The sequence below is a fragment of the Sprattus sprattus genome (assembly GCF_963457725.1).
Source record: "Sprattus sprattus genome assembly, chromosome: 5".
NCBI classification, from domain to species: Eukaryota; Metazoa; Chordata; class Actinopteri; order Clupeiformes; family Clupeidae; genus Sprattus; species Sprattus sprattus.
The window spans coordinates 46,029,651-46,053,390 of NC_137924.1; the positions used below are offsets into that span (position 1 = coordinate 46,029,651).

Genomic DNA, 23,740 nt, shown 5'->3' on the forward strand with positions numbered 1-23,740 from the left:
TTAATGGGAAGTGAAATGGTGGAAAAACCAAACGTCCTATGAAGTTGTTTCTGCCTTGTCACCACTCTCCAGAGAGATGAAGTTAAAGACACGCTAATTAGCGCACACGTGATGTCCCATTGGCTGTCATGGTGATAGCCAGTGCTGTATTCCATGCACAATGAAGATGTTTCATCTCTGCACCAGCAATCTGGAACCCCGTGCAATTACTGAGTGAGAGACTTAAGAGCACATATTAAATATGAGTTTTGTGAGTCTGTTTATATGTGCTTTGAGTGAGAGACTTTAGAACACATATTAAATATGAGTTTTGTGAGTCTGTTTATATGTGCTTTGAGTGAGAGACTTTAGAACACATATTAAATATGAGTTTTGTGAGTCTGTTTATATGTGCTTTGAGTGAGAGACTTTAGAACACATACTGTATTAAATATGAGTTTTGTGAGTCTGTTTATATGTGCTTTGAGTGAGAGACTTTAGAACACATACTGTATTAAATATGAGTTTTGTGAGTCTGTTTATATGTGCTTTGAGTGAGAGACTTTAGAACACATATTAAATATGAGTTTTGTGAGGGGGTGTTTACATGTGCTTTGCACATGCTAATGGAAATACTGGCTTGACCTTGTGTATTCAAGTAAACATGAATGGAAAGTACAAATGCATAAAATAGTTTTCCACTGTGTACTGCTGCACTTGAGAATAAGAGTTTTTGTTTTTTCATATCAATCGCTGTTATTCACCTTATCTTTGATATATTTGAAAAACAAGCTGAATGGAGGGAACACACCAAGTCCTGTCCAAATGGCTCACTGTTACCACCGATACAGCTGGCTGGAGTGAATCCTGGCCCAGGTAGGGGATTGCCTGAAGGGCCTTCTCTAAATGAGGGAGCTTTTCCTGCAGCCTCTCCCTCCCTGAGTCCCCCCCCCTCTTCCCAGCCTCTTTCGGGGGCTTCCTAAGGTTGATACCTCTAGTGCTCAGAGGGATTTTCCCATAATGTTTGGCTCCAACAAAGGCAGAAGGCTCCTGTTGTTGTGCTGTTGCTCCTGTTGCCATTTGTAAATTCCACATCGCATTGACTTAGCAGCATACCCAAATCATTTCTTACAGTACCAATTAAATGACGTGCTCACAGACCTGAAAATGGTCTTTTAATTAATCTGCATCAAAGAGAGGACTCTGGGAGGAGGAGACTGGGAGGGGAATCCGAGTGGAAAGAACAATTGTTCCTTTTTAGAACGTTTTTCTCATTAGGCTCTGGTGTTATCGCAAGACTAATAAAGAATGCCCGGAGAACACTGGGTGAAGTCGAGCAGAGAAGAGAAATAATCAAAACATGGAATTAAACTGCACTGGGGAAAATACAGTACAAATAAAGGAACACCTATACAATTAAAATACACATATGGCCAGTTTGGGGAGAGTAGGGGAAGATAAGTGACAATTTCACACTCATAACTGAACAACCTCCAGGCTGTTTTAAAGCATTATGCATTCTGGTTACACAACGAAGCTATGGGCAGTGTGTTTTTATCTCATGTAAAGATTTCATCAAGAAGACATACATTTTGAACAATAAACACACTATAAATCCTAACAGACAATCTTAACAAAATAATTAAGTTAACATAACTTAATCCTTTAAAAAGTTACTCATTACCATAATTGAATCTAACCAAAAAACAGATTGGTAGTAGTGTGATCAGTGTGATAGTAACTCTTTTTTTTCAGCAACTGAAATGGATTCCATGATCAGTTGTAAGAACATTGAAATAATCAAACAATTAGCTATCAGGGTTTCCAAAACCGTCTTTATATGTGTTTGGTAATGCTAGCACTTATATACCAGAATTATATAGAATAGAATATGGGTTTTGTCTTTATGCTGTACTCTACTTCCACAACAAGTATGTCAGGTATTGATCAAATTGTCAGTTGGCTCCCTACTTTTCCCTCAAAGTAATAAACAAACATTATTAATATCTTAGAAGCAGATACCTTCCAAAATTGTAATTTTGTAGTTTTAGATTAGATTGGGCTAGATTGCAACATTGCCAATACAACCAATATAAGATCTTGCACAGTGTGTGCCTATTCGTCAACATTAGACTTGAGACAAATAGACTTTTACTTAGACAAATTATATAAAAAACTGTAAAAAGAAATGCTGTGTTGATTTAATAAATTTTGTCTGCATGGAAATGCAGTCAACATTACAACAAAATACATCTAATGCAGAATGTTTTTTTTTTCATTGTACTATCAAAGGAGCCATTAAAGCCTAAATATTGCAGTGGGGAGTTAGGCTAATGAGTTCCAAAATCTAGGAGTTTGGGGTAAATATTGCTTTCTTGTTTTATTCCCTTAACTGTTCTTCCCTTAACTTAACTGCAACTCTAGATGGACGGTAGAACAGCTAAATTGCATGATAACTTTTTAGGTGATATTGAGAGTATGGTCGTGTTAGCCATTATGGAGAGGTCCATTGGCAAAACTTAAGGGAGCTATTTAACAGATTGCAGGATTTCCCTTCGCTCTGTGAAACTGATAATAGGTCAAGTAGCATTGACTAGCATACCTAAAAACGTCACACAGTTGTGGTCTTATTGCATAACTGTGTTGTCCGTCTATGCTGTCCCTGCGGATAATAGTTGTTCAGTAGACTTCTAACTGCTATCTTCCATTCTTCTGAAGAAATACAACTGAAATGCTAAAATTTGTATGATTTAGATAATTACGAGGTAGTTTTACTAAATGAAGATATGTTGTTGTCTTGCATCTTAATAAGTTGTGACAAATGCTCGATATTTACAAAATACTCCTTCGTTTTAAGCCCAATGAACTTAATTGACTTGCTGCTATTGACTTCATTGTCAATATGCACTTAATTTACAGTGCATACAATTCCAGAGGGACTTGGATGTTTTTTTTTCTGAAATATTGACCTTGCAATCAGAAGTATGCATTGTTTTGTGCAAAGGGATCAGGCAAATGGATCCTATTTTAGGAAAATTACAGGTGCACATGTGACACTCTCATTCATGCTTTGCAAAAGCAGACCTTGTTAAAGTTCAATTTAGTGGACTATTAAAGCTACTCAAAGCCTTGAGAAAGACCCAGAGAGAAGACTAGGAGAGTGAAAGGGCGAGTGACAGAATGAATAAAAGAAAGAGACACTCAAATAGAGACATGCACAGAGGGAAAGAGACAGAAGGAGAGAAGTGAGACCCAGCCCTTCTTTACAGCCATTCCCTTTGTAGAAATGGTTTCCCACAATCCTCTAGGTTTTAATTGCCCACATGACATTTGAATTCAACACTTCCTTTTTCCTGCCCGCACCGGTTCTCAGTTTAGCTCTTCAGCATCTACATCTCAGACGAAAAAAAGCGATGGAGGAGGAGAGGAGAGGAGAGGATAGGAGGAGGTCATCCCTCTGCTCTCCTGACCAATGCCCAGGGGCAGAGTAGCAATCTGAGTCAAGACTACATCCCCCACGGGCCCCTCTGTTGGAGACAAAAAAGATGAAGAATGGACAGATGAAGGAGAGGAAGAGTGGGGGATGGACAGATGAAGGAGAGGAAGAGTGGGGGATGGACAGATGAAGGAGAGGAAGAGTGGGGGATGGACAGATGAAGGAGAGGAAGAGTGGGGGATGGACAGATGAAGGAGAGGAAGAGTGGGGGATGGACAGATGAAGGAGAGGAAGAGTGGGGGATGGACAGATGAAGGAGAGGAAGAGTGGGGGATGGACAGATGAAGGAGAGGAAGAGTGGGGGATGGACAGATGAAGGAGAGGAAGAGTGGGGGATGGACAGATGAAGGAGAGGAAGAGTGGGGGATGGACAGATGAAGGAGAGGAGGATGGACAGATGAAGGAGAGGAAGAGTGGGGGATGGACAGATGAAGGAGAGGAAGAGTGGGGGATGGACAGTACCACTTGTCGCCACAGGCAGACAGAGGAGGAGGGAAGACGTCATGATGTGACGGAAGAAAAAGAAAGCCTCTAAGCTTGGAAAGAAGGGGGGTGGGGGGTAAAGAGCGTTGGGTGGGGTGAGTTAAGGGTGCGTGAGGAAGGAAAGAGTGTGAGGGTGAGTGAGAAATAGAGGGAGGGTCAGAAAAGGACCGAGCTTGTTTGGTTTTGTGTACATATGAAAGGAGGAGCATGAGAAGCTCAACCATCAATCTCGCCTTCAGTGCACACACACACACACACACACACACACACACACACACACACAAACACACACCATCTGCACTGGTCAGGAGGGAGACTATAATGTTTAATCTTCTCTGCAAATCGCTAATCAATAGCCTTGAAAATATGTACGCTGGGTACGTCTTGAATCGGCAAAAGCTTGCCATCGATTGGGCAGCAGGCCGCTGTGTCTTATTCAATCACAACCCTGGGAAGACCAGCCTCTAATTTCAGTTCGCTTTCTCTCTTTCACTTTCCCCTCTTTCTTTCTGTCCCTGTTCCTTTTATCTTTCTTTTTCTCTTTGTACCATCGACTGCCAAATCAGAAAAGTCCTGACCTTTCAACATGCTGGAAAACGAATGTATTACTTCGCGACTAGACTACTGCAATGGTCTACTGTCTAGATGTAGCAACAACTCACTGAAGAGCCTCCAACTAATACAGAATGCTGCTGCTCACACACTTACTAGAACTATAAAAGGAACACCTCACCTCTCTAGACTGGCTCCCTATCAAAAGTAGAATTGATTTCAAAGTACTCCTTCTTATACACAAAGCTCTAAATGGCACAGGTCCAAATTACCTCAAGGAATGAATGTCCCCCTACTGCCAACCTAGACCCCTTCTCTCCCAGGGTGCAGGTCTTTTTGTAATTCCAAGAATATTAAAATGCGATTCAAATATTTAATCGCGATTTATCGCATTTTTGTCATAGTTAACTCAAAATGAATTGCGATTAATCTCAAATTTGTATCTATTCTAAATGTCCCTTCAATTATCATTTCCATCATTTTTATTTTATTTTAATGCTCTTATCAACATGGAAAAGTGGATTGGCTTGCTTTATGCAATGTTTTATTTTATTGAAAAACAACATTGCCAAACAGCGCGGTACAAAAGGGAGGGTCTCCTAGTTCGTCTTCTCTGATGAGTCCAATTTTCAGCTTTGCCCAACACATGGTCGTCTGATGGTTAGACGGAGACCTGGAGAGGCCTACAAGCCACAGAGTCTTGCACCTACTGTGAAATTGGACTCATCAGAGAAGACGAACTAGGAGACCCTCCAGTCGGCTTTGGTTCAATCCTTATGGTCTTTTACAAACCTCAGCCAGGCAAAGTACAACGTTGTCCCGGAAGAAAAACTTGCTTCCTTTTTCTCTGACAATGTTCCCAAACTCTGAGAAGTGTTTTTTCCAGCAGGACAATGCTCCATGTCACACAGCCAGGCCAGTAAAGGTGTGGATGGAGTATCACCAGATCAGGACCCTGTCATGGCCAGCCCAATTTCGAGACCTGAATCCCATAAAAAAAACTCTGAAATGTGATCAAGAGGAAGATGGAAGGTCACAAGCCATGAAAAGAAGCCGAGCTGCTTGAATTCTTGCGCCAGGAGTAGCATAAAGTCACCCAACGGCAATGTGAAAGACTGGTAGAGAGCATGCCAAGACACATGTAAGTTGTGGTTTTAAATCAAGGTTATTCCACCAAATATTGATTTCTGAACTCTTCCTAAGTTAAAGCATTAGCATCGTGTAGTTTAAAAATGAATATGAGCTTGTTTTCTTTGCATTATTCGAGATCTGAAGACACTGCATCTTTTTGCTATTTTGACCAATTGTCATTTTTCTGCAAATAAATGATCTAAATGACAATATTTGTATTTGAAATTTGGTAGGAATGTTGCCAGTAGGTTATAGAATAAAACTAAAATGTACATTTTACTTTAACACATACCAATAAATAGTAAAACCAGAGAAACTGATAATTTTGAAGTGGTCTCTTAATTTTTTCCGCGGCTGTATATATATATATATATATATATCATATTGTGCTGTGTAGTTGATAATGATGAAGTTACCATGTTGTCATTGTCTATGGAAACCTAAGGTGACCAGGGCGTGTATCCCAGTTTCTTCCCTTATCCTAATCCGTGTTTTTAATGTAGTCTGTCTCTGCTCTCTCCCATATACAGTAGTAGGACCTTTACCTGCAAATGCTCATGGCTGTGGTAACACTGTTCCTCATCACCACAACCTATAATTACTTATATACACATAAGGCAACTTAGCTCTATCCACTCACTTTGTCTCTTTTCCTTCCCTCCTACTCTAGACTGTCTTCACTGTGGGATGTTGCCGCTGTCTTTCAACCCAAACAAAAACCCTCTGCTTCCAGCTGCTCAATCCCACCGAACTATTATGCACAAATTCATCTCTGCTTATAATACATACTGTGTGCCCGCCTATTGACCCATGATATAAACAAATGCCATAATTGACATAGTTTTCTGCTTCATTTCTCTGCTTGTCCTTACAATAGTAACCTTATGAGGACACTGTATACCCACTAAGCTATTCTACAAGCAATACTTTGAATGCTGGCTCTTTCCATTTCTATCCACTATTAATTATGTATATTTCATGTACATACCACCTTTTATGTTTCATGAAATCATGTATGTATCATGTACGTATTGTTATGACCCACTGCGCCCCTGCAGACGGTGTAGTGGCTAGGCATAGCCTGCAGCCAACCGTGGAGACGACAAGCCATGGTTGATTGACTGATTACCCACACCTGGGAGGGGATAAAAAGGACCTGTGGACACCTGTCTCTCTCTCTCAGCATACAGACATCAAACCCCCTAGATACGTCTTCTTTTGCTTTGTACCTTGTATGGACTAAATAAATACCCGTCATTTAGTAAGATAACTTTGTCGTCTACCTCCAATCTTATGCTGCAGCCATACGAGCCGGCCGTAACAATTTGCTGTAAGTGTGCTAATAACATCCTCTGATATCTTTCTGCTTGCTCCTGATTCCCTCTTGTCCTTTTCTCCTCCATACTCTTCTGACCCCCCCCCCCCACACACACACACACACACACTTGAATTCTCAATCTAAATGACCTATTAATCAATCTTTCTTTCTTCCCCCCTGTACCTTCTTGACACAACAAGGTTGTTACAACAGCATCTACATTTATTACCAAATGCTAAGAATTTTTAAAATATCGAATATTGACACCAGTAATTCTTAGGCTTTTTCCCCATTTTATGTTTTGAATGGTCTACTTTTTGCCCCATGTTTTGCAGTTGCACAACACCAGAGCTAGTGCTGTACAAACAAATGAAGAGGCTCCTCTATGGAAGACTGCAACAACAGATCTGATGAGAATCAACATCAAAATCTATGTGCAGATCAGAAGTGCCTTGTGTGAATGCAGGTAGATTTGCAATAGAGACCAGAGTCAGGAACTAGGTCCTTCTTGATAATGCTCACTGATCAGTGATCAGTGTTTCCTTCAATAATATATATATAATCTGGATCAATGGGGAGGAGTTTTACAGGAGGGACAAGCCATTGTGCAACCAACCCAAGGTAAGAATTTTGACCAACTGAAGGATACATGTTGGCCCAAGGTATGAGATGCAAATGTTCCCTACCAAGCACCCCCAGGGGATTATTCACCATGGCAACTAATGGCTCTAGGCAGGCCATTCTGGAGTGTTCCGGTCCGCGTAACAGGACAACAAACTCCCGGATACACTCAATTATCCGTCCGGATACACCGCTTTGCCATAAGTATTTGACAGTAGTTGGAAATAAAAAAGGGGTGACTGTGAATGACAGGAATCTCTTTTCCCTTCACGCCACCTTGAACCAAGAATAACAGTATGCTGACCATTCCCCATGACATAACATGTTATGACATGTCCATGAGTATGCCATGCAACCAACCCCCCCCCCCCCACACACACACACACACACACACACACAAACAAAACTGCACCGTCACAGTTAGACAGTTACACAGCATCACAGTTCTGCTCCACGTGTCACACCCGAATGTCACGTCTGCAGCAGTCGCATGTTGCTTTTAACAGATACAGCCTGTGTGTGAGTGTAAGGTGTTGGGGAGCTCATAAATATAAATAAACTGATCTCACAACACAGTGAGTCACTCACAGACATACTGAGGCACGACCCAGGCTGCCGTCTCAGGAGCGCTGGTGTGGGCACACTCGCTGGCATACAGATTATGTGTGAGTATGAGAGGGGGGAACGGGGGGGGGGTTGGGGAGCATTTTGGCCAAACATTCAACACGATATCTTCACAATATTTAATTGTGAAAGCTAACACTAATTACGAAGGACAAAGATGAGTTATAGGCTAAATGTAAACTGGCTGTAGAACGCACAGGGTCTGTTCTCTAAATCCCTATGAGTGGACAGCATACGCATGAAAGAAAGTGTAGCTAACAGCTAATGTGTATGTTGTAGATGGGATGGAACCACAATATTATAGTGTAATTCAAGTGACCCAAATATGTTCTATATTATGTAACAGTACTGATTATTTTCTTTAAAAGTATTATAAAATGGCAGGTTTTTCACATTCATTACGCTCTAAATCTGAAATGTTACTTTCAATGACTGTACAAAATAATGTATTGGTTCTCTTCATGACTTAAGCTTGGCATTATCTGCAGACAAGGTCATCTTCATTTATTTCTTATGACCATGTATTCCTTGTTGTAAACAGCACATAACATATACATACAAAGCCCTGAAAGAAAGTAAGTATATGACAGGCTGAGGTGCAGGTCTAAAAGTGTAAAGTCTAAAAGGATTCTGTTTTATCATTCTTAACTACAAACTTACTGCACCATAATTAAGTGTTTGTCCTCAAGAAAGAGTAAAAAAAAAGCTCCTCGGGAAATGTTATCACTAGTCGGAGACTGGAAGGCTGAAGAGATGAGAAGGAACATGCCGTAACCCCTCTGGTGTCTGCAGGGAGAGGTGTGAAGACTGCATGCTCACGACACGAGGGAGTGGTTTCATCATCCAGACTGGTTCTGAGACTTTGCCGCATAAGTGTTTAAATTTCAGCTGCCAAGGCCCATAAAGCCTTTCACAAGCCACTTTCCAGAAGTGGCTGTCTTGCATTAGAAAAAAAAGTGTGATTTATTTATTTGACAGTTTATCTTTTGGAGTCAGCTCTCCCTGGCTAAAAAGGGAGGGTATTTTCTCCATCAGTACATGTTCGGTGGGCGCCTTTGATGGGCAAGCGTTTTTAATGGCCGCTCGAATGGCCACAGCGGGTGAAAGCCTAATCGCTGACTGCTTTCTGCCATGCACATCGCCATGGCAGCCTGGCGAGATTAACAGCAGAAATCCAAGGCCACAAGCACTCCCATGATTCTCTTATTAAACCAGCATGTGTGTTTAACTGTGTTTGCCAATGTAGTATTTACATATTTGGTTGTATATGTGTGCCTGTGTGCATGCATATGTGTTTGTGTGTGTGTGAGTGTGGATGTGAGTTTGTGTGTGCGTGGGTGTGTGTGTGTGTGTGTGTGTGTGTGTGTGTGTGTGTGTGTGTGTGTATGTGTGTGTGTCTGTGTGTGTCTGTGTGTTTGTGTGTGTGTGTGTGCGTGTGTGTCTGTGTCTGTGTGTTTGTGTGTGTGTGTGTGTGTGTGTGTGCGTGTGTGTCTGTGTGTGTGTGTGTTTGTTTGTTTACCAAGGCTGAGCTAAGAAGCGCTATGAGGGGCATCAAGAAAAGGAAACTGCGGATGCGACTGAGCCGTAATGGCAGCTAATTAGTGGAAACGCAGGCAGACTGCACAGCAACCCTCTGGGGGTTCAGATGATGGCTTTTAAGGCGAATCAAAATGACTGCAGGCTGCACTGAAGACTCGAGTGTCACAGTTGGATCAGGTAACAGGGCAACGTGAGCCGCTCAGATCGGTTCAGTTCTGCCCGATTCAATTCAGCTCCGTTCCCCCAGTCGGTTCCGTGACAGATGATCTGACTCGATTTCTGAGGGGAACCATTTGCAAAGGGCTGCAAATATCACAGCAGACGTAATGTGAGCCGTAACAGGGCACTGGGTATATTCTGTGCGCGTTTCTGTGATTTGATTCAGTTTGACCTAATTCAATGTGATCAGTTAACTCTCCATGGTGTGTGTCAAACAAGGACAACCACAGCACACCAGCACTGGAGGTGGTGGAGCTCATAACTGTCAGATTGACTTCACTGTCACATCTGGGCTTCCGTAGCAATGAGAAGGAAGGTTTTCAGCAGGTGTGTGATACAAACCACTGATAATACTGATGTGGCGCAATAGTTGCTGGATGACCCTTCTCTCTGTGTTCATCTCGTTCTCTCGCATTCTCTTTCTCTTCCCTCGCTCTTTTTCTTGCTCTTCCCTCATGAAAGTATTTTTCTTTCACTTTCTCCTCTTTCTTGCTGTGCATACAACCATTCTATTTCATCCCTCTCTCCCACTCCCCTCTTCTCTTTCTCCAGCTGGATCCTCTCTCTGCTGAGCAGATGAGAGAGTGTGTTTGTGTGTGTGTGTGCGTGTGTGTTTGTGTGTGTGTGTGTGTGTGTGTGTGTGTGTGGTTGTGTGTCAGTGTGATGGAATAAGGATTGAGCCTAGGGCTCTCAGAACACACACACACACACTCTCCATCTCATGCACACATTCCCCCCCCCCCCCCCCCACACACACACACAAACAGAAGCACACACACACACACACACAAATCTCTTCAGCCACCCTTCTCTCCAAGCCCATGGGAAATGCTACAGGAAATAGAATCAACTAACAGTGAACACCGAGGAGAATCGGCATTCGCTACATCATATTTATTGGCTGAGTGAGTTTCTCGTTGTCCTCCATCTCTCTGTCTCTCTGTACGTATATAGTATGTAAACAATGTTACACACGAACAACATGAACAGTTTATAATTAAGTAATTTGCAAAAAGGAGTCAGTAAAAATGCCTTTGCTGCAGTCTGCAGCAGAAATATACGGTATAGGTTCACTGACTTGTATACAACTTCAATTCACATATTTATTTTTAGAGATGCTTTATTTTTTGCTTCTCTTAAGAATTTAGCTAAAGCTTCAGCTCCCATCAGCAATCGGAGAATTCCTCCTTCATGTATCCCCCTCGATGGCATGCAGTGAACTTATTCATCCTCCGAGGTAAAGCTCTGACAAATAAATCTGGAGCAGAAGTTCAGTGTCTGCATCGACTGCTCTGCTCGCCGCTAACTGGGGCACAGAAAGGAGATGGGTGTGCGTGTGTAGGAAGGGGGGGTTTGTATGTGGGTCTGCGTCTCTCTGTGTCTGTGTGTGTGTGTGTGTGGAGGTGGCTGGCAGGGGAGGGATTGGTAGGTTGGGAATTCAGAGCAGAGCAGAGCAGAGCAGAGCAGAGCCACTGCAATCTGGACTACTCTTCTCTGGCCGACGGTCATGTTGCTCAGGGCCTGGGGATGTGTGGGGGAGCTGGGGAGAGGAGTTGGGGAGGAGTTTGTTTAACAAACGTAGTCGGCGATAAGGATCTGCCCTCAGTGCATTTGCATTGTAGATGAACAGAGATCAGAGAGAGAGCGATGAGAGCGAGGGGTGAGAGCGATGACGCGGGAGACTGGAACGAATGCATGAGTACAGTGTGACAGAAAAGACGAACACTAAAGCGTGTCCTATCATATGGTGGCAGAGGAACCGGCGGTTGTCCTCCTGATAAACATTGTTATCAATTTCGCCCTTCTGGCTCTGAGCTAGAGAGTAACAGAGAGAGAGAGAGAGAGAGAGAGAGAGAGAGAGAGAGAGAGAGAGAGAGAGAGAGAGAGAGAGAGAGAGAGAGAGAGAGAGAGAGTGATAAAGTTGTGGACAAAATGCCATACATAGGTAAGTAGTTAGAAAGGAGTGAAAGATAATGGCAACAAAAACAACAAACAGGTAAAGGCCTTTGCTAGTCAAAATGGTGTCAGACAGCAAGGTCAAAGGATAAAAAGAAAGAAAGACAGTGATAGAGCTCAAGAGATGGTGAAGGCCAGAAAGACCACTGCTGCATTCCTCCATTCAGTCATGCAAATACAAAATATAGCACTACGCTACATTCCTCCTTTCACCTTCTTGAACATGATCACTAAAATGGTATCGGACAAAGGTGTGTTTTCTGAGCTGAATCAAACCCCCATGTGCTGAATAGGCCAGTGTTCTCAGCCCAAAAACCCCACTGTGAGCAATCACCCAACTGCCAGTCAGATCATCTAGACACGGTCAAGCAAAGTGACTGTCTCCGCCAGCACGCGAGAGGAACTTCAATAAACAGCACTTTACCTGGAACTCGACGCCATAGTTCTCCCGACAGAAGTCGCGCAACTTGGGGTAGACATGTTCCTTCAGCGCGTTCCGCTCCGCTTCCGTGTCTGTAAAAAGGAGCCACAAGATCCTGGTGAGAACTGAGTAACCACGAGAGCCTGGTGAGAACCGAGACGCCCAATTGGGTACAGATTTTTTAAGGTAAACAAAGAATCAATAACACTGCAATATTGCCATGCAATCCCATCAGACTCTTAGTAGAGTGTAGGGTTACTAAGGATGCGCTCGGTGAGCAGAACTAATGCTGTTAGACCATGTTCAGTTCCAAAGGGCAATATGTCACTATATTACTACCTATATTAATACATTTCACGCATGGCAACATTATGGACACCAGAGTCTGAAAATATTCATACACCGTCACATTCCACCCCGTTGCATGTCATTTTACTATACTGTACATATCTTGCTATGATAAGTGACATACCGCAAAACACCAAACTTGACTTTTTTTTATATATTTACATTAGACCACACGTTTAACGTCTATAACACATTGCTAAACATATACGTATTTGGGTCATCATTTATTTATCATGCAGTAAGTCGGTTTTGACAGGGTAGATGTATTAAATGAATAACGTTTGCAACATTTATAGTGGAGTCTCTTGGCTCATCTGATATTCATGTTGATGTTGAGGCCTTGGGTGATCTGAGCGTCTGACAGCTGAGAGTGAGAGAGTGAGAGAGTGAAGGCCTGTAGGTTATCTCTCTCTTCCTCAGCCTTGTTGCTCATCCCTCTACCTCTACTCCTCCACTCCACAGGGTTACTTCAGTGGGTCACGGTAGGTCCAATCAAGTAGTTGTACTTTGCAGATCTCCAACTCTCTCTCTCTCGCTCTCTCTCTTTTCTCTTTTCCATTCCCTGTCTACAATATTGCAAAAAGCATGTACCATATAACATAGCTCTTGCTTTTTATCTCTCATTTTCGCTCATCTCCCCCCCCATCCCCCTCCCTGTATAACACACAAAGGCCTACAGTACATGCCTATACCATCAGCTATTCGCTCGCCACACTCATACATTTTGCATTTCTCTCTCTCTCTCTCATGCTCTATGACATGCTGGACCACTGCTGGCCAAATGGCTGAAAGCAGCCGGCAGCCGGCAGTGGAGTCCGCGGCATTCTCCTCCGTCCTCCTCCTCCAGAGGGGCAAAAGACCGTGGTTGAGCACGCTACAGCCAGTGACTCAAAGGCTTGCCTCACCACAGTCATGCTATACACTCTAGCACTTCGCCAGCGAGGCGTGCCCACCACGGCCTGTTTTTGTCACACATACTTGGTCCTGACATGCCAAAGTCACGTGTCACCAAGTCACCGCTGGTCACGACCGAAGCCAAGTGATAAGTATTCAGTAAGATAGCCATGACGAAATCCCCTCAGCAATCTCATATCAAGGTGAATGATGTATCCCTCAGATCAAGGGTGGGGATAATATAAATTGTATTCAAAACCAACTCAGGAAATGACTGGAAATTGTGATTTTTCAATTAGCTAAATTGGATTTCATTTCATTCCATCAACCGTACTGCGGCAGAATCGACCCCCTTGGCTCACGCTAACGGAGCCCAGAACTTAATTGTCTCATATTTCAGGCGCAGTGAGAGTGGGATCTGACAGTGATCGTGTCACAGGGGGGGCTTCAAACTGATAGCTTCATATTAATAAGGAACTTGTGTTTTTTATTACAAAAACAAACAAGCACTCAGTGTCTGAGCATCTGTTCCTGTGACAAAACACTTTGTCTGTTGGCAGTCGCCAAGTGGCATTTGGGAGTTTGTCTGGACGCTGGCGATGTTCCGCGAGAGCTACGCGCTCGTGAGCTGACATTAACGGGGTCACGCTGACGTCTCTCTGACTGTCAGCTCTGCTGGAGTAGGCCCATCTGCCATCCCCCATTATCCTTCACGCTGTCATCCTCCAGTCGATTTGGCTTCTTCTCTATCTCTCTTATTTCCCCCGTGTGTCTATCTGCTCTCCACTATTCCACTCTGCTGTAAACACGAGCTCTAAAGAGCTTGACTTCAAGGCTCTCCTCTGCTCTCAGTAATACTTGTCTCCATCTGTCTCCTCTCTGTGCACCTCCTCCCCCCTTTCCTGTTGACATAAAATGCACTTCGTCTCTCTGATGCTCTGATGTACTTGGAACCTCTCTTCTTCTCCATCCCTGTTCCTCATCGCAGGGGTTCTGGTGCCATCCTTCTTCTCTTCCTCTCTTTCACCCTCCCTTTTTACTGATGTGCTCATCTCCTACTCATATGTCCCTCTCCTCCACTTCTGTGCAGACCTGACAGCTTTCCTCATCATCCTATCTCAATGCTGTTCTCTCTCTCTCTCTCTCTCTCTCTCTCTCTCTCTCTCTTTCTCTTTCTATCCCCGTCTCATTCTTTCTGTCACTTAGCATTTGTTTCAGTCATAACCAAAATACTGTTTTCAAAACAAGGAAAATCTGTTGGAGACAAGAACAATACTAATAAAGTTTTAAGCCCCCTGTCTCTCTGTCCTTTCCTCTTTCATTGTTCATGCAATGAAAGCCTTTTTCATTGTTCATGCTCCCCTGTTCTCCTCGCTGGCAGCCTAGTGGAAGCGTGGCGATATATACACGGAGCTCGGCGGCCTGTATTCATGCACGGCGTGTCACTCCCTCTTCATCTACATGGGCACTCCATCGCCCCTCTCTCCGTCTGGATGACAGTCTGTCAGACGCTCTTAGCGGCCGGTCAGTGCGCACGCGAGCAGCCATTAGCAGACAGCACACGTACCCCTCCACTTGAGGAGGACCGCCACTCCCAAGGCCACACACTCACACACACACTTTCTCTTTCTCTTACACACGCACACACACACACAAACACACACACACACACACACACACACACACACACACACACACACACACACACAGAAGCAGCATCTTTCAGCATGGGTTTCTCAGTCCTGCTCCTGAGCCACGAAAACCCTCTATCCACCCTTGCTCTAAGCACACTTGGTTGAAGTCAGTGTAATTACAGTGCTCTTGATGAGCCACATCAGGTATGTTCAAGCGGACACAGCTCTGTAACCAAGAGTGGCACTGATGAGCTCAGTCAGGGATGCAGAGCAGGGCGAGATGGGGAAACTCAGAGAGCAGTAGGACCCCAGAAATCAGCTTTTCCCTGAGAAGACCCTGCACTGGAAATCTTCTATCTATCCTATCTGTCCCTCACCCAAGCACAACTGATTCATGTTAGTGTGACTGCCATGTTCTTGATTAGGTTGATTAGGTTCTCATCTGAAGAGTGGAATGTATAAGGCCAGTCAGATGGGCCCGAACAGGGACATAAAAAAGGGCAAAGGACTGAGAGCACCTTTTTCATATCTTTCCACACTGAGTCAACATCAAGTATGGCGATAGTGTGTATTCAGTATGCTATGATGGCTTTAAAAGGACACAAAAGAACAATGTGGGGGTTGAACTTAAAGCACTGCATGTAAATAAGGGCATAATAAAGAGAGTGTGTAGTAGCACCGTTATACACTGAATGCAAACGTAAGAGTGGTGGACCACCTTTGAGTGATGATTTGGCAGAACTACCTTTAGCTCCAAGCTGAAGATTTCAATCTTTATTGAGAGGCTGTTGCCACAAATGCAGCTAAAACGGCAGTGAAACTATTCGATTTGGAGTCTCCCCAAATCCTTTGTTCCAATTATCTCTGCATTTTCATGAACCCATTGTTAAGGCCTCAATATGCGTCTGCATTCTTCTCCGACCTTCTCCGCCCTCGAAAATAAATGGGCGGGTGGTCGGATTCAAAAGGATTGTAAATAAAATGTGGGGGAGTTGTCCCATTTCCCATGAGGCTTTGCTCCGACCATTCTACATTAAGAAACACATTAAATCGCTGGCCAATTTATATTTGTGGTCATGAAAGTTATGTAACGTCTGAATAAAAAGAAATGGATCAAGATAGATCAAGATAAGAGGTTAAACAAAAATCAGTAGGCTGGATTAATGAAAGTGAGTTTGCCCCACCGTGAGTGAGATATAGAGCGACAACAAGTGTCATTTATAGTGGTTGGAATCGGCTTGGTTCAGCTGTGAACTTGCCGATTATTTTCTTTTATGAGAGACATTGACTCGTTGGGTGATGATGTCGTTGGGAAATAATGTCGATAGTGGACCAATCACAGCCAAGGGGGTATCCGACTCTCTCCGACTCTTTAAGAAAAGTTAGAAAAAAGCGTTCCTCTCCGACCAGCTCTCCGAGGGCTTGGATGGGCGTCAACACCTGGGTGAAGGTGTTACCAAGGCGTGCCAAGGCGTGCCAAAGTGTCCCTCTACGACCGAATCGGAGAGGATCGGAGAAGTAAAAAAAGGCCTTTACCGTAGCGCTTTCATTTGGGTCAGGCTGAGTGAGCATCGCTAAAAGACGACATAAAACATCGTATCATCCTCCTCCACAGAACATTTGGTCTAAATAGCTAAACAGAGACACAACAGACCCACACACTCCTACACAAATCACACCAATGTCCGCATCCACCAAAATATAACCCTGCGAAATCTAACGTGACGCTGAAAATTAGCAAAGACAACGACCACAAAAATGTTCTTCTACCACAACAGCAGTGGGCAGCTTCGATGCTACAGTGCAAGTAAGCTACAGATTATCACACCATCTAAGCAGGGGCACACCTGACCCAACTTTATGTCCATTTGAGGACCGAGTTTCAGTACTGGAACAGAATCAGATAATTTAGTTCTGAACTATGACTGCAGTTTCTGATTCCTCTGCTTTCCTTTGGATCAAGCATACCAAGTCTGCCCTCAGGTAATTTACTTTCCAAGAACACTTACAAATGTCCTCTAAAAGACGTAGAGGTACTGTAATAGTCTATGGCTCTAACAATGTAATAAAGGGTTTGATTAGCTGAGTCTGCCATTCTGTAACAGCTGCTGTAAGTGATTCTGCACTGATTATTTTCTACAGATTTTAGCCATGTCCCAATACACACACTTGGCCTCTTTCACCCCTGAAGTACACCTTCAGGCACCACTTTTGGAGTGTGTGACAGAAGGCTGGACAACACTAGTTGGGCTCTCAGTCTTTCTCACATCTGACATCTTGAACACTTACACCACAGCTGTCCACCTAGTCATGCACCTAGATGTGCACTTCGATGGTACAAGTGCCAGTGATGGGGTGAGTAATTAATCACACTTATATACACAGTGTGATTGGCATAAAGGAGTGCTAATCAGTTTTGAAGTTTTCTGATTGGGAGTCATGGAGATGAGTTAGTTTTCTTTAAGCATCTATTTCAGAATGTAAACACAGCAGAGCTTATTCTCCAAAGTATCACTTGCAGTCACTTTAAAGAGCCCCTGTGTGCCTTGCAGGATATTAAAGGTACTCTGTCTGGTTCGGAGCTCAGTGAGAAAAAGGTCATGAGGGTGTGTGAAAATGAAAAAGACTCTCTGGGGGCAGACGGGAGGGATGAAGAGAGGCTGCCAAAACAGTCTGAGACACTGAAGCTGGCTCCCACAGGAGGCAGGAAGGGGCAAAGTGGAAGGTGAAAATGGACGCCACAGTCTCTTGGCAGACTCCTGTTAGCCTCCCACCCTCGCCCCCCTTTACAGCCTCACGGTGAAGTAGAGTCATAAATGTTCTGAATCATGTCATGACTCGATTCACTCTTTCTGTCTCCCTTTCAGTCTCTCAACTCTCTTACCCTGTCAAGATGGCTCTGTCTTTTTTTCCTTTCTTTCATCTTTTTCCTCCGTTTTTCTATTTCTTACCTGCCTTCTCTTCTTTCTCTCGCCCCTTCTCTCATTCTTAAGTCCATGGTCCTCTCTCTCTTCCTGTTTGCTATCTCTATTTTCTCATGCCTCATGCATCGTTCTGCCAGCTACTCCTCCTCCTCTCTTCTCCTCTCCTCTCTTCTCCTCTCCTCTCCTCTCCTCTCCTCTCTTCTCCTCTCCTCTCTTCTCCTCTCCTCTCCTCTCCTCTCCTCTCCTCTCCCCAACAGCAGACTGAATTCGAAATGGCTAGGTCTGTGTTGCACTTACTTTACTGTCTTCTTCACTGTTGAAAATTGGGTTTGGAGAAGTGTGTTTGTGTGTACAAAAGCGCATTGACCAAATAAAGATGTAATATTCAAAGAAAGACCAATATTTCCATCCCGACGTTCCACAAAGTTATTTTAGCGTTTCATTTTGCCAAGTACTGATCCTTCTTGCTGCTCTCAATCTTGCATAGGATCGTTTCTTATCACCTGTTTACTCGTTTCTTAAACCACAGCCTGCTTCAGAGACACCTCTGCTCGCCAGGGTAATGAAAAACAGCGGCCACCCGTTTGCTTGCTGCCTCTAATCGCCCCACTCTCGCTCGAGGCCTTAGCAAGCTTGTCCGACGGCATTGCTTGCATGCAGCCTCCATCTCTGTGTCGCCCACGAACAGCTAGTCCCGAGGGGGAGCTCTGTGTTATCGGTAAAAGGCTCTGAACAGATCGATGCATATAAATGACTCTTTAGCGAGGCTAGGGCCCAGCGATGGGGGCAGGTGGGTGGTGAAGAATCAAGGGGGGAGGGGGCTCTCTGCTCATCATGGTTACTGTGGAGGGTAGAAGAGGTGCGGGGTCTGAGAGAGGTGCACTGGGGTGGGGGGCGGGGTACGTGGGTGTGACTAATCCCAAAACATTATCATGTGTCTAAAGCCCCTGGCCCTCCCTCATTGTAACTCTTGACAACCACACACTAGGAGAATTACAGCATTTTACCTTCCTTACTCTACAATATGCTCCTGTTCAAAAATACGTTCAATAATTTAAAAATGCACTCATAGATATGACTGTGCATGTGCACACACCAGTACCAAAGGGGGCACATACACTCTCTCTCTCTCTCTCTCTCTCACTCTCTCACACACACACACACACACACACACACACACACACACACACACACACACACTTTCACACAAACAGGAAGCTTACTTAGTCCCAATAGATACGCCAAAAGATTAATTACTGCATCAGCCTCTTTGGCATGCGCCGAACAGCTGCCAAGTGACAGCGTGAGATAGGAGCTTCTGCTCTTCTCCCCTGCAATCTCAGTTGATCAAGCAAAAGCAGTCACGCCACATCTCCAGCGAGCGCTAAGTTGAGCAGTAGTAGCGCTCAGCGTTCAAGGCGGAAATTCGCAGTGAGCTGATGCCGTCAGGATGATTTATTAACGCTAGCACGTCGCTTGCTAAAGTTCTCCCATCACATGCATGTCTTATTTGATTTATTTTATGTTGCCGTATTACCATTATGCTAATATAGAATTACACTTAATATGATGCCATGATGTAGAGATGTCCTATTTACAGTGCACTGGTATGACTGTGGATCTGCATTTACTGATGTTTAAAAACCTCCGGAATGTGATGAAGAGGAAGATGAATGGTCACAAGCCATCAACCAAAGCCGAGCTGCTTGAATTTTTGTGCCAGGAGTGGCATAAACTCACCCAACATGCCAAGACACATGAAAGCTGTGATTGTAAATCAAGGTTATTCCACCAAATATTGATTTCTGACCTCTTCCTAAGTTACAACATTAGTATTATGTTGTTTTTCTTTGCATTATTCGAGATCTGACAACACTGCATCTTTTTTGTTATTTTGACCAGTTGTAATTTTTCTGCAAATAAATCCTCTAAATGACAATAATTTGAAATTTGGTAGAAATGTTGTCAGAAGTTTATAGAAAAAAACAAAATGTTAATTTAACTCAAACCAGAAAAAATGATAATTTTGAAGTGAACTCTTAATTTTGTCCGGAGCTGTATATACAGTATATATAAAGTATGGAATGCCTTTTTTGGTAATAGGCATGCAGAGGTATGCAAGTTGAGGTGAAGGTCTCTGCAAGTAAACGTCCACACAAAGAAGCACATGAGTGTGTGTGGATGTCACTGTGTGTGGCTGGCTAACAAACCCCCTGCTCTCAGTAGGTCTTTACTGCAAAAAAGTGCACCCTCTAGTGCTCACCAAACTGGAGCATTGCACCAACACTGCAGCCTGAGGCCCTCCTTCTCTGTCTTTCTGTCTCTGTTTCTCTCCCGGTCTCTCCCGGTCTCTCCCTCTCTCTCTCTCTCTCTCTCTCTCTCTCTCTCTCTCTAAGACACACACACACACGTTCACACAGGAGAGCTTCAAACTCTTATCCTTCTCCAGCTCAGCGGTGGATCCAGCGCTCTGCACCACACCAGCTGAGGGGAAGCAGAAGGGGAGGAGGAGGCCTCTCGGCTCACACAATCCTGACCCAAAAATAGAGCCCTGAGGGGCCCAGACCCACAGCCAGAGTCCAACACACACACACACACTCACAAACACACTCACACACACACACACACACACACCACCCTACATCCATTACAGCTGGGCAGCTAAGCTAAAGACGACTCCCCCAGTCTCCTCAGCACCTGGTGGGCCACAGAGGGAGCACAAGGTCTGTGGATGGATCAATGGACAGTGCCGTTGCTGTGGTGATTGCACTGTTCTCCATGGTAATGCACCCCGTGGGCCCAACATATTTGAGGAGCTGGAAGAGACCATGCCACGTAAGGAGGAAAGCTGAACCCAGCTGCTGGTCTGATTCCAAGACAAAAATCGCCACAGGTGGCCGAGGAACTGAAACCAAAATAGAGAAAATAGCTTTTGGACTTCGGTTTTCTTTGTGCTCGTTTGCTGCTTGTTGGATAGTCCAGCTCATCACAAGTGATGATGCTTTCTATTTAGAGAAGGGTGTGATTCTCTCTCTCTGGGTCTCTCTCTTGCTTTTTCACTCTCACACCCTCTCTCTCTCTCTCTCTCTGTTTCGCTTGACTTGTTTAGTCCCAAATTAGAAGACCTATATTTAAATTCTCCCCCGAAGCCTGCATTGAGATCCTTCGCAGCGTGTGGATGTCTTCCACTAACTAACGACCCGGAGCCGGGCGCGCCTCGCTGACATTTCTGATCCACTGAGTCAGTTTTGTGCATCACTGCATGACCGCAGCTCCCCCCATTGTCTGTTGCTCCGTGTAAATTGCGCCCCAGTCAAACAATATCAAAAGTAATCACGCGAGATTTGAGCGCCAGAAATAAGGAGGAAGTATTTACATCATGAAAGAGCTGGTTACAATCAGGGCGTAAGAACAACAAAAAAAAAACACGAGGACTTCAGGTGTTCAGTGTCTGCTATTGCGCTATGTATGCTTTTTTTTGTATACATATTTCCTGTACTTGAATGATTTTATGCTGAAAGTATGCCGTGTTCCAACTGAAGCATCACCGAACAAGCCTGCCGCGCACAGCTGATGTAGTCGCTGCTGTCCGCTCACGTCGTGTCAAATTATCATTATGCCACCGAAGACACATGACAGTCTCATCGCAATCGTCAGTATCCGTCAGCGCTAAGTCGCACTGATAACAACGGCTACCATTTAGTTTACAGCGATAGTACATGGGTGCTGGCCTAAATTACTGTGAACATAAGAATATTTGGGAAATAACAGAAGGAACTAGATATAATGAGTAACCAGCGATTGACTCCTTTCGCGTCATGGAGCGCATTAACAGGTGTCAGTTGGTTTCTTCAAAGCGGTAGTGTGTATTTTCCTCTCTCGTTGTTGAATTGACTTATTAGTCAAGAAGTTTTCCCAGACAGTCTTTGCACACACACAACTCTCTCCCTCTCGTGAGTCATTCTAAGGGTCAGCGCTTGAACGTGCGCCAGAATTCGCTTACCGTCGGGATTGGCGCAGATGAAGACGCGGACGGCCCTGCCAGTGGGGACGTGGAAAGGTGGGAGCGCAAGGACATTGCCGCTGATGGCCGCCCTGCGAAGCGCGGAATCCCGAGGATTGGGTTGCCTGCTACCCACTCCTGACGGCCACATGGGGGGCGCTTTCCAGCGTGGCTAAACAAATCAAATGAGTTGTATAAATAAGTGATGTAGAAACATTGTATAGTACTATAGTATAATGTCAAAGATATTGCAAGCATGCAGGAATGAACACACACACACACTAATGCACGCACACACGGGCATACGCACAAGTTGGAGTACATATGTTGCCACAACCCATTCAACTCACGCAAGTGACCTGCATGTATGGAAAGAGAGATGTATGGGAAATATTTGATGTGGCATTCTCACATAGCCAGTTTCGTAATAATATGTATTAATGTCAATACATACTTCTTGCACAATCTGAGAAAATCCACAACAGAAAGCAGCGGTCTGGAAGAGGCTGACTGCCTTCTGCACCTTCCAATCCTTTTTGCAGGCAAACAATGCAACGTCAGTGTGAATGAGCGCGTTTCAACAATGGGGCATTAGGAGTCGGTGTTTCCGACTTGGAATATCCAGATATGCATGTCAAGGTTGCATGCATAGCCTAATCGATTTATTGTCAGATACATAACATTGTTGATGTTATGTTACGAGAACTGGCGCCAGGGAAAAGTTGAGTTGTCCTGCACTGTGAATTCCCTTGGTTGCAACAACGACACCACATCGACTTTACTCAGTAAAACTGCAACCTATTTCTGCGCAACAAAAGCACAAAGTAAGAGTTTGTTTCGGGAAGGGTGTTCATCTATTAACAAAACAAACCCACACACACACGCACACACATTAAGACACTTCTACATGCTCACATTCATCCGCTTCATCTTGGAAAATCCAACGGAGTTACAGTCCGCGTAAATTAGCCACGTCGGTACTAAATACGCAGAGTTCCTCTGCCTCTCTGCACGTTAGCCACCGGAGACCGACGGAGCGGCGGCCATCTCCCGGGCGGCAGCGTTCAGCATCCCCCGCTGCTGTTCCAAATTTAAAAGGGCGCTGGAGTCACAAGCGCCGTTTCCGTTAACACTTTCTCACAGCCTCCTCACCTCCTCCCCTCCGCTGAACAAGTGACGCTCCTCTCGCTACTGTACGTTAATGACAATCGCCACGAAGCGTAATGTACCGCGAGTGAGTGACGCGTCTGCTTTGCTGCTCCGTCAGCCAGGGTTAGTCCTCCTCGTTCACTCTGCCGGTTGTCTCTTATTGCAGAGGGAGGGTAGAAAGCGGTGGATATTGGTGCCTTTGGAAGGGGGGTAGGGGGAGGAGGGAACTGAATTAATTATCGCATCGATAAAAGCGCTATATCGCAGAGCCGTGGTTCTTCACGCTGGAAGTTAGAGTGCATTGGATTTGTACCGCCGCTAATGGATTGCTTTGCTGTTCTTCGGAGGAAATGCTGAAGTATGGTATATTTACTGTCCCATCGCAGCATAAGAGTTAAATAACAAGCGCACAAAATGTACATTTTCGTTTTATTTCTTCCTCCAAATCA

General features: G+C 44.4%; 1 protein-coding gene across 1 annotated transcript in view; it reads right to left on the reverse strand.

Annotated features, from left to right (window-relative positions):
* The window catches only part of nwd2 (NACHT and WD repeat domain containing 2), a gene marked incomplete at both ends in the record, with an annotated part of 54,021 nt that extends 30,949 nt beyond the window's left edge, over window positions 1–23,072 (reverse strand). Inside the window, 3 exons of the mRNA XM_080838208.1 lie at window positions 12,343–12,431; window positions 22,143–22,314; window positions 23,058–23,072. Of these exons, the coding sequence (XP_080694334.1) occupies window positions 12,343–12,431; window positions 22,143–22,314; window positions 23,058–23,072 (276 nt within the window). The remainder of the gene's footprint in view (window positions 1–12,342; window positions 12,432–22,142; window positions 22,315–23,057) is intronic.
* Window positions 23,073–23,740: the final 668 nt, after the last annotated feature.